This window comes from Stegodyphus dumicola, chromosome 4, assembly GCF_044657685.1.
Source record: "Stegodyphus dumicola isolate Sdum_Otavi_A_Nest chromosome 4, ASM4465768v1".
In the NCBI taxonomy this organism is placed as follows: domain Eukaryota; kingdom Metazoa; phylum Arthropoda; class Arachnida; order Araneae; family Eresidae; genus Stegodyphus; species Stegodyphus dumicola.
This window is the reverse complement of record NC_140771.1, coordinates 116596163-116612712: the sequence shown is the minus strand read 5'-3', so window position 1 is coordinate 116612712 and position 16550 is coordinate 116596163. Positions and strand designations below refer to the sequence as shown.

Below are 16550 nucleotides of genomic sequence, written 5' to 3'. Positions count from 1 at the left end.
GGCCTTTCTGTTGGAGGATAATATATTTCATGCTTTCCCTGAGTGGAGGAATTTTAGAATTCTTTAAAACTTGATTCACAATATATGAAAACCTGATCAACCTATTAAACATTAGGCGTTAAAACATGATTTACGTATATACACATAAAGAAGGCTTAGTTTAGTAACATAAACTCAAATGCTGCTGAAATAGATGTGACTTATATTTCATTAGCTGATAATAAAGGAAGATGTTACCTTTCTCATTTAGTTAGAACTGATTTCCCTATAAAATTCGTTTACATATTTTCAGGTATGTGCTGTGACCGTAGTGTCATCGAGAGAAAATTGATAAGCTACCATAGCGTTACTAGCGTCAGATATGGTTCTTTTTTGTTTGAATGTTCTTTGGCGATTTTAATTAGCTATTCTAATGATTCTTCGGTCGTAAAATTCAGCCCATACGCCATTTCCATATAAAAGTGCTGATCTGTTATTCCATCAAAAATATACTTTTAAGAGAAATATACAAACATTTTATACCCCTCAAAGCATAATGAGAGTAGAATGTTGTTATATAATATTTTATGTAAGGGCAGATACTCCATATGTTTTACAGACTCGTGTTTTGACTGAACGATTTCACTGAATATTTTGTGTTTCTGTGCAGCATTTTAAGACTATAAAACGCTTCTAAACTGTAATATTATTATGAATTTTGTATATATTATACATTAAATAGTGGTATCTCTTGTATAGTGAAACATAAAATGTCTTAAGAAAGGGAAACTTTGCCAGAAAAATAAGGTTACAGGGGCAAGTCTAACATTGAAGTAAATTAAACTGTCGCTAAATTGGCGAATGGTTTTGGCGGCTAATTTTTGTCGGCAAACGTGGTGACCATTTGGCGACATTTCAGTCCAGTTCTTTTATAACTGTAATTAGTACTATAACTGAATTACTATAGTTGATCCCTATATGTAACTGTAACCGTATATGGCCCTTATATGTAACTTAACCGTATATACTTTCCAGTCATTTCCAGAAATGGAAGGTACTGGAGATTTCCTGGCGGCCTGCAAAAACTAAATAAGCTAGAAAGAGCATCAGCTTTGTGTTTTCAGTTTAGAGTGGCTTTCGAAGTATTGAGAGATCTTCGTGCAAGCTTCGCTCTTCATTTACGCTTTGCATTGCTCTGTGTTTAACATTCTTAGTAGTTTGAAGTGGTAATTACTGATTGTGCTCCGTGATGCGAGAAGAGCTGTACCAAGTCCTTTTGTGAAAAGTTCCCGAATTGTGTTTCTTTTGCAAAAATAAATTTTATCACGCTATCATCAATTCTGTATGCATTAAATCCATTACGAACCCGTACGCACGTAACAACATCAAGATAATAAAGAAAGAAAATCTTTATTATAATTCATTCTGAGACGCATATTTATTATCACTATCTATAGTTGTTTTATTTAATTTTTTTAATTGAATTTTTTTTTTTTTTTTTACATTAGCATAGATTTTTGATGAAAACTGTTTTTTTTTTTTTTTTTTTACAGGACACCATTTCTATTTTGCATGATGGGTAAGATTTCCTCGCAGTTAATTAACTGATAGGAGATTACTTAATTTACTCCCGTATTTCCTCTCTTTTACTTCTATTTTACCGCTGCAAAATCAGGAGTGGAAAAATACTCGGCGTGTACCATTCTTGAAGAAACGACGTAAGTGATAAACACACAACATTCAAAATCAAATCACATGAAGACACACTAATATTATTATGTTATGTATTTCAGAGGACTTATCAATTTAAGTAATATATTTTTTTACTTACGCAAAATAATTTTCTATTTGGGCAGACATTTTACTTTGTCCAGTCACAAGTTTCTAAATAACATGTTGAAAAAAATAAGGAGGAAATATGCGAGTCAATTCGGTATTTTGTTTCTCACCTGTGGCAAAAGTAATACCAAGTATAACCTCGAATCCAGTGAGTGCCACAACGTCATCTATTCCAGCGACGGCTATTACTAACGTTGGTATTCCATTGGTTGTCCCGATGCCTTTCTTTTGAAGTTTCAGCATAACTGGAAGAACAACAGCTGGAGATACTGCAGCCAGCATGAACCTTATCCAAAAGGAATTTAAACTTTAATTTCGCTTAATGTACATTGTAATAAATATCACATTTCTGTTTATCAAAAGAAAGGTTGTTATTCATACAAGAGCAGGAGCACTTCATACTTTCAAAAATTGTAGAAATCCCAAAATGGGTATGAATGACTAATTCTTTTATACTTTTGCAAGTAATGTACCACTGAAAATTTCAGCTGTACCAAGTAATGCTAGCTAGTAATGTAGTACCAAGACTGCTAGCTTTTTTTAGTCCAAAGGGGCTTTGTCCCTGAAGGACTATTGTTTTCGTTTTGCGATTTTGCGTCGGACTCATAAACGTCGGTTCACTTTTCAAACTGTTGCCACAAAATGTTAGAGTCCTGCATTATATTTGAAGAAATTAAATAATGAAAAATCTGCATAAATGATTGTCTATTTCTCGCATTGTGATAAAACAATGGTACATAAAGCCATCGAATTTTGAATAACGAAATCCTACTGCGAATATGGGCATCTGAAATCCCAAATTTGGAATTTGTTTTATTATAGATTTTATATTTTGTAAAACTTTAACGAATTTTTGATTTACAAACTCAATGCTTTAAAAGCGAGAAATGGCAACGTTATATATAAAAAAAAAAAAATACTTTTATCTCCAGCTCGCGAGACTGTGTATATCGGAAATTCTAAAGATATGCTTAATTTAACATTATTTTGCGATATTGCTCTTGAACTGAATTTTATGGTTTAAGTGCAAAGAACATGATATTTAATAAATAAAGGTAACACTCAAAACGTTAAAAAAACGCCCCTTTGGACGTAATTTAAAATCTGAAACATTTCAGATTTTAATTTTTTTTTGGAGGGTTTTTTTTTTTTTTTTTTTTTTTTTTTTTTTTTTTTTTTTTTCATCCATGAAAGGTATTTGGTATAATGCAAGGAAGCTTGTTTTATTTTTTTTTTATTTATTTATTATTATTTTTTTTTTTTTTACTGTGCGATGAGGAACAAATTTTTATAACTGAAAGCTTTCTTACGGAAAAGTTGTTGAAGCATTTAAAAAGGCCTTCTCCAATAACAAAACACTTGATTTTCTGCTTGACAATCTGATTTCGAGGGACTGGAATTTGTTCACTTTAAAAAAAATGAAGCGACGACCTGTCTCTTCTGAATTCGAACAAAATGGTCGAAATCGGGAACAAAATATTTCAATCACCATCAACTCACCAAAGAGTGTCATAACGAAGGCACTGTAATCAAATTTATACGTATCAACGTAATGCTCAATCATAAAAAAATGTTCAAACTCATCTCCGTCTTGCACGAAACAAACGTTCTTTAAAGCTAGCAAATTTCAGCTTGCAACACATTAGGTGTATCATCCATTGAAGCAATCAGTCATTAATACCTATTTTGGAATTTCCATAGTTTTTGAAAGATTGGATTAGTCTGCATTATGAATATGCATAATACAGGATTTCGATACGTTAAATGATTCAATTACTTTTTAAATGCAGTAAGAGCTAATTTATGATAGAAGAAAGAGAATATTTATTCGGAGAATAAATGCGTGAAATTGAAAGTTATTCGGCGAATCAATAAAGTTATTATCGTTGAAAGAACTTCAATAGGATTTAGTTACCTTAGGATATATTAGAAATCTAAGGTAAAATAATGGAACTTATACGTGTCTTTCATCAGTGAAAATGGTTAATGCATATTGTTACAAAATTTCGTGAATAATCAAATATATTTGTTTTGTATATGTGCGAAAGCCGATTTGTGTTAAAAATTCCCACTTGCTGAATTTTTCTGCATTTAAATATATGTAATAATAGTATATTTTTAACCTATCAAGTTAGATAATTTTAAGAATAATTTTGAAATATTTGAGAGAATGATGTTATACTGACGGTTTTTCGAAAACTGCAGAAATTTTGAGGACTTATCACTACTTTATTTCGGAATTTAAGCCTTAAATTTTCTTAATTCTGTGGCTGCAATTGCCAGTGATTTTCTAAACGAAAGTTTAATTTTCATTACAATTCAGTTGGGACAACGAGTTCAGAGTTGCAACTAATTAAAACTTGCATTGATGCATTTTAGTGAACGCTCTTTTAATGCTTTTGAACAAGGGAGTTGTGGTTACGAGTTCAGAGTTTCAACTAATTTAAAACCTGCAATGATGCACTTTTGTAAATGCTTTTTTAGTGCTTTTGATATCAGGCTTTCCGATAATTAATGCATTTCCGAATTAATGACGAAGATTGCATAGAATTTAATGTTTAAGTAAAAGAAAGTTTATTACAAGAAAACTGTGAATGCTTTTTTTTTTTCTACTGGTAAGTTTTACGAATTCCAAAAATAAGTCCAATTAATAACTACGTAGGTCTAGTAAATAACAGGAAAATAAGGAATAAGTCCCATTAATCTAAAGTGGTATCCCTGATGTTTCCTGCCTTCAGTAGATAATCAGGAATTAGAAAAACAAATTACTCATTTAAAATTACAAATTTTATAAATGCATTTATGTTGCGAAGTAGAAAATATTTGATCAGTTCGCTTTTATTATTTAGTGTGATAAATTACTTACATAATTGTAATTCAAAACATTCAGATTGCATCAATAATGTATTATTACGAAATGACGCACAAACGGCTGAAACCAATATTTCGGTTACTACAGCGTTAGGCGCAAAATTTTCAATTTGGTTAACGACAAATAGGAACACCTGTCTTTACCAGTAGTATTTTCCCACATTCGTCATTAACTAGATCTATTCTAATTTTAAATACTAATAACCAAATTAATTACATTTTTCATATTACAATATATTCTATAAAAGTATAAATTTTCATATTACAATTAAGGCAGCTGAATTCAAGTAGCTCAACCCCGGCTCGAATTCAGGCGTATAATGTTGGTTGCATGGTTCGATTTCATGTCTTTCTCCATGTGTAGTTTGACTATGAGTCGTTTTCCCTTAGAAAGTCCTCTGCGAAGGCGACCTTCCTCATAAGCAAATAGACCTCGTGTGCTTTCCATAATTAAATAATCTAACTAACCCAAAATGCTACCTTCAGTTTCCATTAGCGCATAGCTTCAGTTGTCCAAAAGGGAACTGCAGGAAAGTGGAGATGTTTACAAATAATAAGGGATTTCTGCTGGAGTTCGAGCCATCGCATAGCTTTAAAACAGCTATCTAGTCACATATTGAAATTCATAGGAAAGTTGTATTAATCTGTTTGTTGTTTTTATTATTATGGACATTCAATGTTTCACTTTATTGTAAGTAAGTTCAGTGGTATAAATCATTTTGAAAGTTTAAACTAATTTTTCAAAACTCTATTACAGTTCATGTTGTAATCTAAAATTCTAAGATATTAACCGATAAACTGAAATTAAACCTATCTAGTACAATTCTTATCATAAACAAAGGACTCGTTGTTTTTGATTTTATTAACTTTCTGCAACAGATAAGCATTCGAAATTGTTCATATAAAATTTTTTAGTGAAGATCTCGACTTATTTCAAGGAATTTTCAACTTGTGCATTTTCTCTCATATTCTACGTACTTAAAACTTTCACATTTATTACATTTTCGTGTTGCTAGCATTTCACAAATACTGTACTCGGGTTGCGAAAGTAATAATCTCAGCTTATCAGAATTCCTTTCTTTTATATGCTTACATCTCTTCTCTGCTTTCTTTCAGTATTTTATGCTACCTTTTTTATGTGTTATGCGTTATTTTTTTTACAAGAGAAGCAAAGAAATCCAGAAGTTTTGCTATGGCTTTAGCTCCTGCCTTTCCTTTTGTTTTGGAATCCTTGTGTTTGCGGAAGGAAATAACACGTAAAAGTCGGGAATATTTTATAGAATCGAGTCTTCGATCGCGGAATTGAAAGAAACTAGATCTTTCATTCTTTCTCCTTCACTATTTTCAAAACTACTGTCTTTTTTCTTTTCTTTTGTTAGGCTGAATGGGATTAGAGTACACATATTATTTTACGAAAAGGAAGTTCTTCCGAGAAATAAAACGGATAGGTGTTGGGAGTTTTTTTGTGGTTGCTCGTTATATTAGATTTCTGATAGTACACGTGACCCAAAGATGTGGAACAACCATTTCCAGAAGTTTGGCAGAGAAATCACAATGTTATATAATAAATGTTTGAAATCTCTCGAAATTTGACTTCTTATGCTCGATTGAATTTCTATATAGTTTGCCTGATCGTGAGCTCTCGGATATAGATTCCAAAGTAGATTTTCCTTTCGAGAAGCCGTAAGTAAATTTTGAATTAGAATAGTGATTTTTATCCGAAGTTTGGTTTAGTTTCTAAAACTTTGTTGCACGAGGCTTTGAAAATAAGAACTATGGCATAAAACAACATCTGCAGGTTAATCTGAACTTTGCACTTGAAAATTTTTTGCAGCAAGCATAAAATGTATTTAAAAGCATAAAATTTACAACACAAAAATATTTCGATATACTTATTACGCTATAAGGTGTTTCTCCCGCTTTCCTAGCGTGCCTTCGTGGTGTAGTGGTTCTGCACACTGGGCGGGTATTCCAGAGGTCCGCGGTTCGATTCCCGGCGAAGGCGTTTGCTCATTTTTCATCTCTCCGGCTTTTCCAATTAACCTAATGTCTCTACAACGCTATGAATAATAATTATACTCTGAATAATAACTATACTCATTTTCTACACATTATAATCATGAACATTGAAACGTATCTTAATTTTTTTTTCGCCATGCTTCATAATTCAAGTAATAATGCATTCACCAGAGCTCATTGTAAGAACAGTTAATCGTAAAATAAGCATTTGATTTAGAGTTGTGCTGTAAAAAATTAATGTGATAATAAGCTTTTGCTTGCATTAGTTAACTCTGTCTAGGAATAGTTATGATGCTTGCTACTAGTTAAAGACTTTAATAAATTTAGTTACTTTTAATAAAGCATATGGCAAACACCCTAAATTCTCATTATACCATAAAATTCCATGAAAATGATTTAACTAGCTAACCTGAGATCTAATTAAAGAATGTAAGACGCACTGCTTCTGACTATTTTTTTTTGACAGTTTTATGCTTTTGCATATGACAGTCAAGTCTTGAAAAAGTACTGACATCAGATTACTGGTTAAATCCACGATCGAATACACCTTGTTAGACACTAAAAGCAAAAGTTAAATAAGAACTTCATTTGCACTTATAAATGCAGTAATACAGTTTTTAAGTCTTTCGTTTATTTAAAATTTTTAAAATGTTACATTTATTGCAAGCTTAAAAACTTCTGTTTTTCTCGTTTCCTTAAGATTATATATAATATAAGATTATATATTTCCTTTATTGCAAGCTCAAAAACTTCTGTTTTTCTCGTTTCCTTAAGATTATATATAATATAAGATTATATATTTCCTTAAGATTATATAAATTATTCTGAAGATTATACATATTATATGCAATATTTAAAAATATTTAATCTTTACGTGTATTTGCGTCTTTATTTTACTTTTGTGCAAGAAGTTTCAATAAGTTGTCTTACATAAAAACCAACGTCTCTTCAATAGTTGTCCAAAAATTATGATTTCAATTTAAAACTTAAATTAAATAAGGTAGTGCTTTCAGACTACAAAACGTTTGGTAGCATAATAATTTTCAGTCAACATATATGAAATTTAAATTTTGTACTGATTCCACAGAAACAAATTTCAATAAAAAGATTGTTTTTCTAGCCCAACTAATCAAAACAGTCTCAAAAAATATTCCATTTCCCATGTTTTAATTTTATAAAAATTACCCAAGCTACCATTAAGTGTATCATTGGGGGATATTATACAAATGGCATTATAGCCAACGTGCATGTTTTCGAATGCTCTGACAGTTTTATTTCATCTTTCAATTTCAGATTTCCCTCATTTTTTTAAGACTGTAAGATAATAACAAACTTTCTAACTTGAAATTTCTTTGAAAACAGTGCATATAAAAGTCTGAAACTATACATAGGTTTTTCGAAAAACGTACCATGTAACCAAAATTATCGATTGTGATCTGGAAATCTACTTTATTCGATTCATCTCTTAGAATGGAATCGTGGATCTACGATTGGCATTTAGTTGCTCAATCCTTTTGAAATATCCTATGTACGGTACAGTCTTGATTATGCGAATTGAGGGAAAGTAGGATAAGTACTTGTAATCGATTTTTTAATTTTAGACAATGGCTGTTTCAATTGGACCATTTTTTCTAGAAAATTTTATTTATTTTAAATGAACTAGTATTTAATTGAATAGAAATTTGTTTTTAACAATTAAATATTATTTTATTATAACATTAAATTATATTTTTATTGAAATAAATAGAAAAAATAATATTCGTAGAAATACCCATAATTCTTGATTTTTCTATTTGCAGTCCTCATATAAAGCTATAATTGCTCACCTATCTCGAAACTTCTTTTACGGTTAAATTCCATAAGTTCAAATAATACATTAGTAAAGCAGCTTTTTATACAGGAAAATAGAACAAAAATAGACTTGTGACAATTACTTTTGAGTTTCACTAACAGTCACGCTTAATTTAAATCCTGTCCTGACTTTTCTTTGGTTTATGTCATACATACTTTCTTAGCTCGGAAGGTTTTGAAACTTAAGAGCAGGTGAAGGATAATGAAACTCAGATAGATTAACTGCGACTTATAAGCGTTAATCTGTATTTGTCTTAGGTCATAACGTGTTCCGTCTGCAATTCCGAATTTGGTTATGTGATCTTAGGTAAGTTGAGAGTCGAGAGTAGCAATCAAAAAAAATGTCAAAATCAAAAAAAAAAAAAAACACTTTGCTTGTGCGACAGACGAACCTCCGCTACTTGCAGGTATTAAAGTAAGATAACATAGTGTAATACAACACACACGATAAACAACTACTTAAGCTGGCTCATGACAGTTAACGGTGCGTATTTAAGCGTCGGCTAGCATCCTGTTAAATAACTTCGGGAGAGCTGGCAATGATGCATAATAGCAAGACGAGGCTGCCAATAGCCCACACTCTAAACATTCAAACCTCGGCTTAAGTATAGAATAACTAATTTGCGTTCTGGGGAGGACCACAGAAAGAAGAAATGATATTGAAGGTCAAATCATAATAACTGGCTAATTAGCTTAAAACCTTACAAGAAATTAGCAGAGAAATAGACCGAGTAAAGAAAACGTAGGATTCGACCCAATAAAGAAAGCGGTATGAATAAAAGCGGCGGAAGTAATGCACAGTAGGGTTGAAAACAAGGAATAATGACTGCGAAAAATATTAGAGATTCAAGGATTAACGTATCGAATACTGAAAAATGATTGAAAATTTCGATTAATTTCTTTCACCACAGCTGTATTTTATTGTCAGGCTTTCTAAAACATTTTCGCAAAATCTTGCAGCCATCTTTTCAATCCCGTTTTAATGACTGAATAACTTATGCTCACAAAAAAGAGGTGCGTTAATCTGAAATTAAAAGTAGGCAACTTTTAACTTCAAATTGACTTCAGCTGCATGCAGTTGTTTTATGAAACAATCATTAATGCAAGGATGTGTAAGTAGATTATCTGATTGTAACATTCAGATTATATTTTCAAAGAAACTTAGAATCATTAACGAGAATTTTGCTTTTCAAAGAGTTCTATCAGTTTTCAGCAGTGAACATTAACTCCAGATATTAAGAAACATCGATAAGCAGAAATTATGCTTTGCCATACTAAGCTCTATCCTCAGTACAAACACGCATGCACAATCCGAACTAATATATTTGGCCAATAGAAAGATGTGTATTTTCTGCAAGTCAGCATTTTTATTATTTTATTTTCCTTTTAACATAACTTTAATGACAGGAAAAGAATTTCTCGATAAGAATTACATGGGATTGGAATAATAATACTATTATAAAAAAAAGTAAGAACTTGATTTTGAATCCCTTCGAAAAAGGTATACTTTTACATTGATGTCTAGGAAAAGTGACTATGATGTTCGCGCTATTCATCACCAAATAGTATTCGATAACTCCTTAAGTTAAATCTTAATGGAAAAGATATTTATTTTCAATAAGATGACTTACCCCAGTAGAAAACTCCATATCCATGGCAATTCCAATAAATAATGAGACGCTATTGCTCCAGTACAACTTTCCACAATGAAAGGAAAGAAAATTAGCTTAGAACATGTAGCTTTATTTGATTTGAGAACATCTGAATCCACTTCGAGACCAGCACGAAGGAGGATGAGAACAAGAGCCATGTTTCTAGAAAGAACAGTCAATCCAATTTAAAAAGAAGTTAGAATGCCCGAATGTTACATTCTTGAATTTATTACCTTATTATAAAGAAGAACGTTACCACGATTAGAATTATATTCTCACCTTTAATATCACTTTGAGTTGAATAAAAAGTTGTTGAAGAATTTTTTCCTGACGATTTATATCTTTATTCCGCATAACTGATTGAGTAAATTAAAGTTTAGGCTAAATTTACCAAAATTATTTAAGCTAAACATAGCAAAATTAGGGAAAAACTCAATTAAATAATAATTTGGGTAGTTAGCCAAAAATTAGTTGAGGTATTATTCTTGAAAATAGTAAAAATATTGATTATAGATTTGTAACATTATTATATTGATATATAAATATTGATTATAATTTGTTCATTTTTCAATATTTTTAAAGTGTTTTATAAGGTATTTCTCCCGCCTTCTTAGCGTGCCTTCGTAGTGTAGTGGTCAGCACGCTGGGCGGGTATTCCAGAGGTCCGTGGTTAGATTCTCGGCGAAGACGTTGCTCATTTTTCATCCCTTATGCTTCGAAATAACCTAATGTCTCTACAAGTCTACAAGTGGCGCTCGAACTAAAAGGGTAGTGGATGATGAATCTCCACACCTTGGGTTTGGCGATTGGGTCTCCTAGAAACCCCAATCGCCCTTTAAAAGGGGGAGTATATAAGGTATTTCTCCTACCTCCTTAGCGAGCCTTCTTAGTGTAGTGGTCAGCACGCTGGGTGCGTATTCCAGAGGTCTGTGGTTAGATTCTCGGCGAATGCGTTGCTCATTTTTCACTTCTTTCTGCTTCCAAAATACCTAATGTCTTTACAATTTGATAAATAAAAATTTTGTGTGATGAATATGAAAGCTTCTGTAAATTAATCATTTTAAAAGTTGCTGATAGATGAATATTCGAAGTATTTTTAATTCAATGATAACAGGATTTATTGCCAAAAAATTATTAGAATTTTATCTAGAATGTATAGAAGGAAAATTGAGGTTTGGGTGTTTTAAGATGTAGATGTTTACATACCGTATATTACCTGCCCAGTCCTCAGGTATATCTTCAGCAACGTTTATATGTGGAACATTACGTAATATGAAACCGGAAACCATCATCCCTGGGAAAAAAGAGAGAATTATACGTTTCTATTTTTCAACTCCTACTACAAATTTTATCACTATAACAGTGAAACTTTGAAATAAAATCTTGCTATATGTACATAAGGTTTATAAAGTTAAGAAAAAAAAAAGTTTTCAATCAGTCTGAAAAAAATTTCATATTGGCGGGAAAAAGAATTATGATTATCGATAGCATTTTCTTGCATATTCTTTCGCAATAGGAATTAAAAACATAAGGATTGACATTCACTGAGCTCCAATAAAAATACTTTGATACGTACTTTTACTGAAACGGAAACATTTTTCCGAGTTAATACATAGACTATGCAGAAACATCTCTTAATCAGATTTTTTTATAGTTATTGAATATTTCGGAATGCTTATCCTAAGTATTTTCCTGAAAGCTCAGCATATTACCTAACTTATGGAAAGTAAACTTTCGTGATTCACATTTTTGATTCGTTCACGCTTAAATTAATGTAGGCGATGAGGAAAAAATATTTCGTTTATTGATCTAATGTAAGATTTTTAGAGCTCTGCACATTTTTTACTTCCTTGTACTAAGTAAAAAGTAAAAAGTAAAGTACTGTAATCGCGAAAAGTTTCAGGCAGCATATTTCAACGAAAATATCCATTTTGACCGCTATCGAATGTAATTTAACGATGTTTTTGCGTGATAGCTCTACTTAAGGACAGAATAAAATACTCTTTTCCTTCAAAAAAATTATAAAACTGCTTTAAAATGAATTCTGAAGTGAATTTTTCATGGCGTATGTACGAACGTCTGTACGTACGTACGTACGTATCTCGCATAACTCAAAAACGAGTAGCCTCAGAACGTTGAAATTTTGTACATAGGACTGCTATAACATGTAGATGTGCACCTCGTATTTTAGTTGCAATCGGCCGCACCAAACGTATATAAATATATTTATATATATCCACTCTGTTACTCAGCTCAGTGATCTCAGTTTCTTTACTATTATATGTTTGTAACTTGTACATTTTTTGCTTTAAAAGTGATTGAGTCATGTTGTTCTTATCTTCTGGTTAAGATTTTTATGCATTTCGTAAATCTGGAAGCAATATTTGTACAATTATCAACAATTTAATAACATGGCGGACATATTTGTTTACATTTTGAACAGCAGAATTTGTTGCCAATCTAGAGAGACTGAGATTCGCAACAAGAAAGATAACGCCTTCATTTATTATTGCGAATTAAATCATGCTTAATTCTTTCTGGAATTTTTTCGAGGAAATAAGTGTTTAAGATTTACTTTAATTTTTAATACAGATATTTTGAGTTTTCATGTATTTTTGCCCTGTCCCGAACTGAGAACTGAGTTAATTGAATGAGAAATACTAAATCGTCTGTGAAAAGCTGTTTCTTTTTTGTTTTGCTTGCTTAATTTCTTTTATAAATCATTCTAGCTTTATTATTGTATTTGAATAGAACATGTGTGCAACGATTATATAATTCTTCAAATAATATAAATTTTGCGCATTCTGGGTTATAATATGAACGAAATATTAAGTGAACTTAGCGCCAAAGTGTCGCTATGGTAAAAAAATATAGTGAATTTTAAAGAGTGCATTTATTCTATTGTGGTTTATGCGCTGTCGATGAAGTAGATTTAATTCAACCCAATAAGTGTAAATGAAATGCAAGAAAAAATGCATATAATTTAATACTCCGTACAAGGAAGTCATGTGGTGTACACATCAGATTTTTTTATTTCAAAAGACTTTAAGGTTAAGAAAAGCAATTTTTTATCTGAGTTAATGATGCTAACTTATAATATCTAGTTATCTCTTTCATTTATTTCCGAGTTAAAGACTTTTTAAACTGGTAAAACATACAGTATCAGATTGGGCCAATGATTTTGTTCATTGTGAGGGATATGGTTGTGATAAGTATTTTAGAACTTTAACTAAAAATCACAACTAAGTAATTAGCTATTCATCAAATACTTCGTTAATTCTATCGCGTTTTAACATGCCAGGTAAGTATTTCCCTTTTTACTTAGCGTTTCTTGTCCATTGAAAATCTTACAGTCGACGAAGAATAAGTGTGGGAATCGTGCCTCAACGAAGCACCAGATGTCGCCACCTATCTCTATTTTGTAGAATTCAGCACATACAAATCACAACAGGTGTTCCAAGAGCCAACGGCCAGATCGAAGAATTCATGGAACCTTAATCCCAGTGCTTGCAAAACTGTCAGTAGATGATCCTGCCAAATGGTTCAAATTTGTGCCTGACGTCCAAAGAATCATCAACAGCACTGTCAGTAGATCAACGAAATTCACTCCTTTCGAGCTGATGACAGGCGTGAAAATGAGAAATAAGGCAGACCGAAGAATTAAAGAAATTCTCGATGAAGAATTCCTGAACTCCACCATCCAGGAGAAAGATTCTATTCGTGAAGAGGCTAAAGTGAATATCTTAAAACTGCAGGAGGAGAACCGACGACAATACAATTGACGTCGTAGAACCGCTCCACTCTACAAAGTCAACGACTTAGTAGCCATTAAAAGAACCCAGTTAGGAGGCGGTCTCTAGCTAAGACCTAAATTCCTAGGACCTTATAAAGTGATCAAGATTAAGCCACATGATCGATACGATGTAGCCAAAGTAGGATCTCATGAAGGACCTGAAGCAACTTCCACTTCGGCAAACCACATGAAGCTTTGATCGGATGACATCGCAACTTGAGATCATTTTGCAAACTATTTTTCAAATGTTTCTTTTTCTTTTATTTCTTTTTTTTTCTTTTTCTTTTTTTCTTTTTTTTCTTTCTTTCTTTCTTTTTTTTTTTTTTAGTATTTTGTGTTTTACAGATGTATTCAAGTGTTCGGAGGTCCTCACCTGTCGATGGCTGAGCGTGTGGGAATCGTGCCTCAACGAAGCACCAGATGTCGCTACCTATCTCTATTTTGTAGGAACTCTCCAGGTTCCAGGATCTTCAGTTGGTTCGAGAAGTCCGAGAGAAGCGGTCCGACAGAACGCTCGCGAAGGAGCTACAACTAGACGCTTACTGGTCGCGCGTAGGCGATCGGACTTAGAACTTATCTAAAGTGACCGCATGTAGGTGGTCAGCTGTGACTTTTACATCTCCATAGTGGAACCAGTGTGATTACTCTCCTAAACATATTTAATCCATTTGTACATACTCATTCCGTTTATCTTTTCTTCTATAAAAAAGGAATAAAACCTGATGCTTTGTATCGTGAGTGTGATCTCTGTTTGATGATAAGACGTCACCTTCACATAAGATATTTAATTTTTCATCCGTATTATAAAAGTATGTTGATTTTTAGCACAGCAAATGAAACACAGCAAATAAAGCAATTTTACCAATATTTCTTAATAGCATTTTGAAACAAGTATCGTAATTATACCAGTTAAATAAATACGTTTCTAATACTGTAGACACCTATCCCTCAATTTACACGGAAGATAAGTTCCGCACAAAACCGTGTAAATCGAAATCTTGGATTTTGCTATGTAAAACCATGTAAAATGAAAAACACACTAAATGTGCATAATTTAGTTATTCATTTACATTAAAAAAGTAACACATGTTAAAATAAATAAAGTTGCCCTTTGTTTATAAAATAACAAATGTATGTAGGTAATGGAAGTACATATTTAATTTATTTTGCATTAGGAAAATATAAGATCATTCCAAAAATATTATAAGTTTAATCATTGTCATTACTTTCATGAACTATTAGGCTTTTCTTCTTGATTGATATGATGTCAGTGTCATCACCTGAGCTTTTTGATAAGATTCTGCTTCAATGGTTGACGAATTAGGGAAGATCTCAGTTTGTCAAGACTTTGTATAGTGAAATCCGTAATTAACAAATGCCTAGGTTTTTTTTCCTAAGTCTTTGTAAACCTCCACATATTGATTTAAGCACTTACTAAGCTCCATTTGGAATCGGACAACTCGTTCAACATTCGTGTCATATTGTAAAAAATGATTACCTAATTTTCCTCCACGTTCAAGTCCTTCGCTGATGATTCTTCCTGTGAACGCAACTGGATCAGATTGCTCTTCATCAGAATTATTGTCTTTATCATGTTTATTTGTTTCAATATCTGCCTGAGCTAAATTCTCAAAACCTTCTCCTCTAATAGTTTGGGTAAATTTAGTGATCTGAGAATATTCATGCTCTAATGGTAATCTGTTTATTCTCATCTTTAGCAGCATTCGGCCATATTTGTTTCCCAGCATGTGTTGAACGTTGATTGTTTAATCTGAGTATATGACAGTTCAACATGCTTAACACAATCTAAGATTGTAAATTTCTTTCAAGCATTCATAAGAGTACGAGCTTCATCATTCTGCATTGGTTCTAAAATATACCTGAAGGTTTGTTTGATGTACAATGCCTGAAAAGTCAAAATTATTCCTTTATCAATGGCTGTAATAAGGAAGTTGTATTCTTTGGTAAAAAGACTACTTCTACATTTTCATGTTGTAAATCTTGAAGATGACCAGGTGCATTATCAGTTAATAGAAGAGCCTCAAAAGGCAATCCCTTTTTACTTAAATAATTTTTGACACCTGGGACAAACATGTTATGAAACCATTCACTGAAAGCTATGACCCATGCTTTCTTATTGGCCATCCAACAAACGAGAAGGTTATTTATATTTATTCCTTTAAATGAGTGTTGTGTTTTTGATTTTTTAATAACCAATGTTTCATTATATATTCGCGTGAAGCGTTGCAATAGAAAAGATTTGTTATATGACTTTTCTGTACCTTATGACCACTAGCCGATATGCAAGCTTTAGCTAAATAGGTTCTTTCAGGCAATTTTTTCCTGAAAAACCCGAAGTCGTCAGCATTGGTGATCTGATCAGAAGTGTAGGAGTTGGCGGAAATGATTTCAGCAATTTTGCTGGATATAATTGTGCTGCATCCGAATCAGCCGATGCACTTTCTCCTTTCAATCTTTTTATGTAAAGAATTGCTTTGTTTAAATCTATAAAAAAAAAAAAAAACCACGAATTGCGGAAAAAGATA

The 16550-nt window shown here is 32.0% G+C and overlaps 2 protein-coding genes across 5 annotated transcripts in view; one reads left to right on the top strand and one right to left on the bottom strand.

The window, feature by feature from the left end:
- LOC118199455 (sodium/hydrogen exchanger 9B1-like) overlaps nt 1–14742 on the top strand; it is a 163316-nt gene extending 148574 nt beyond the window's left edge. The window contains exon 14 of the transcript XR_015040745.1: nt 14350–14742. The gene's annotated coding sequence lies outside the window, so the exon portion shown is untranslated. The remainder of the gene's footprint in view (nt 1–14349) is intronic.
- The window catches only part of LOC118196126 (sodium/hydrogen exchanger 9B2-like), a 94748-nt gene that overhangs the window by 39222 nt on the left and 38976 nt on the right, over nt 1–16550 (bottom strand). For all 4 annotated transcript variants that reach the window (XM_085815362.1, XM_085815360.1, XM_085815359.1 and 1 more), the window contains exons 3-5: nt 11418–11505; nt 10191–10373; nt 1929–2104 (exon numbers count right to left, since the gene is read on the bottom strand). In XM_085815362.1, the coding sequence (XP_085671488.1) occupies nt 1929–2104; nt 10191–10373; nt 11418–11505 (447 nt within the window). The remainder of the gene's footprint in view (nt 1–1928; nt 2105–10190; nt 10374–11417; nt 11506–16550) is intronic.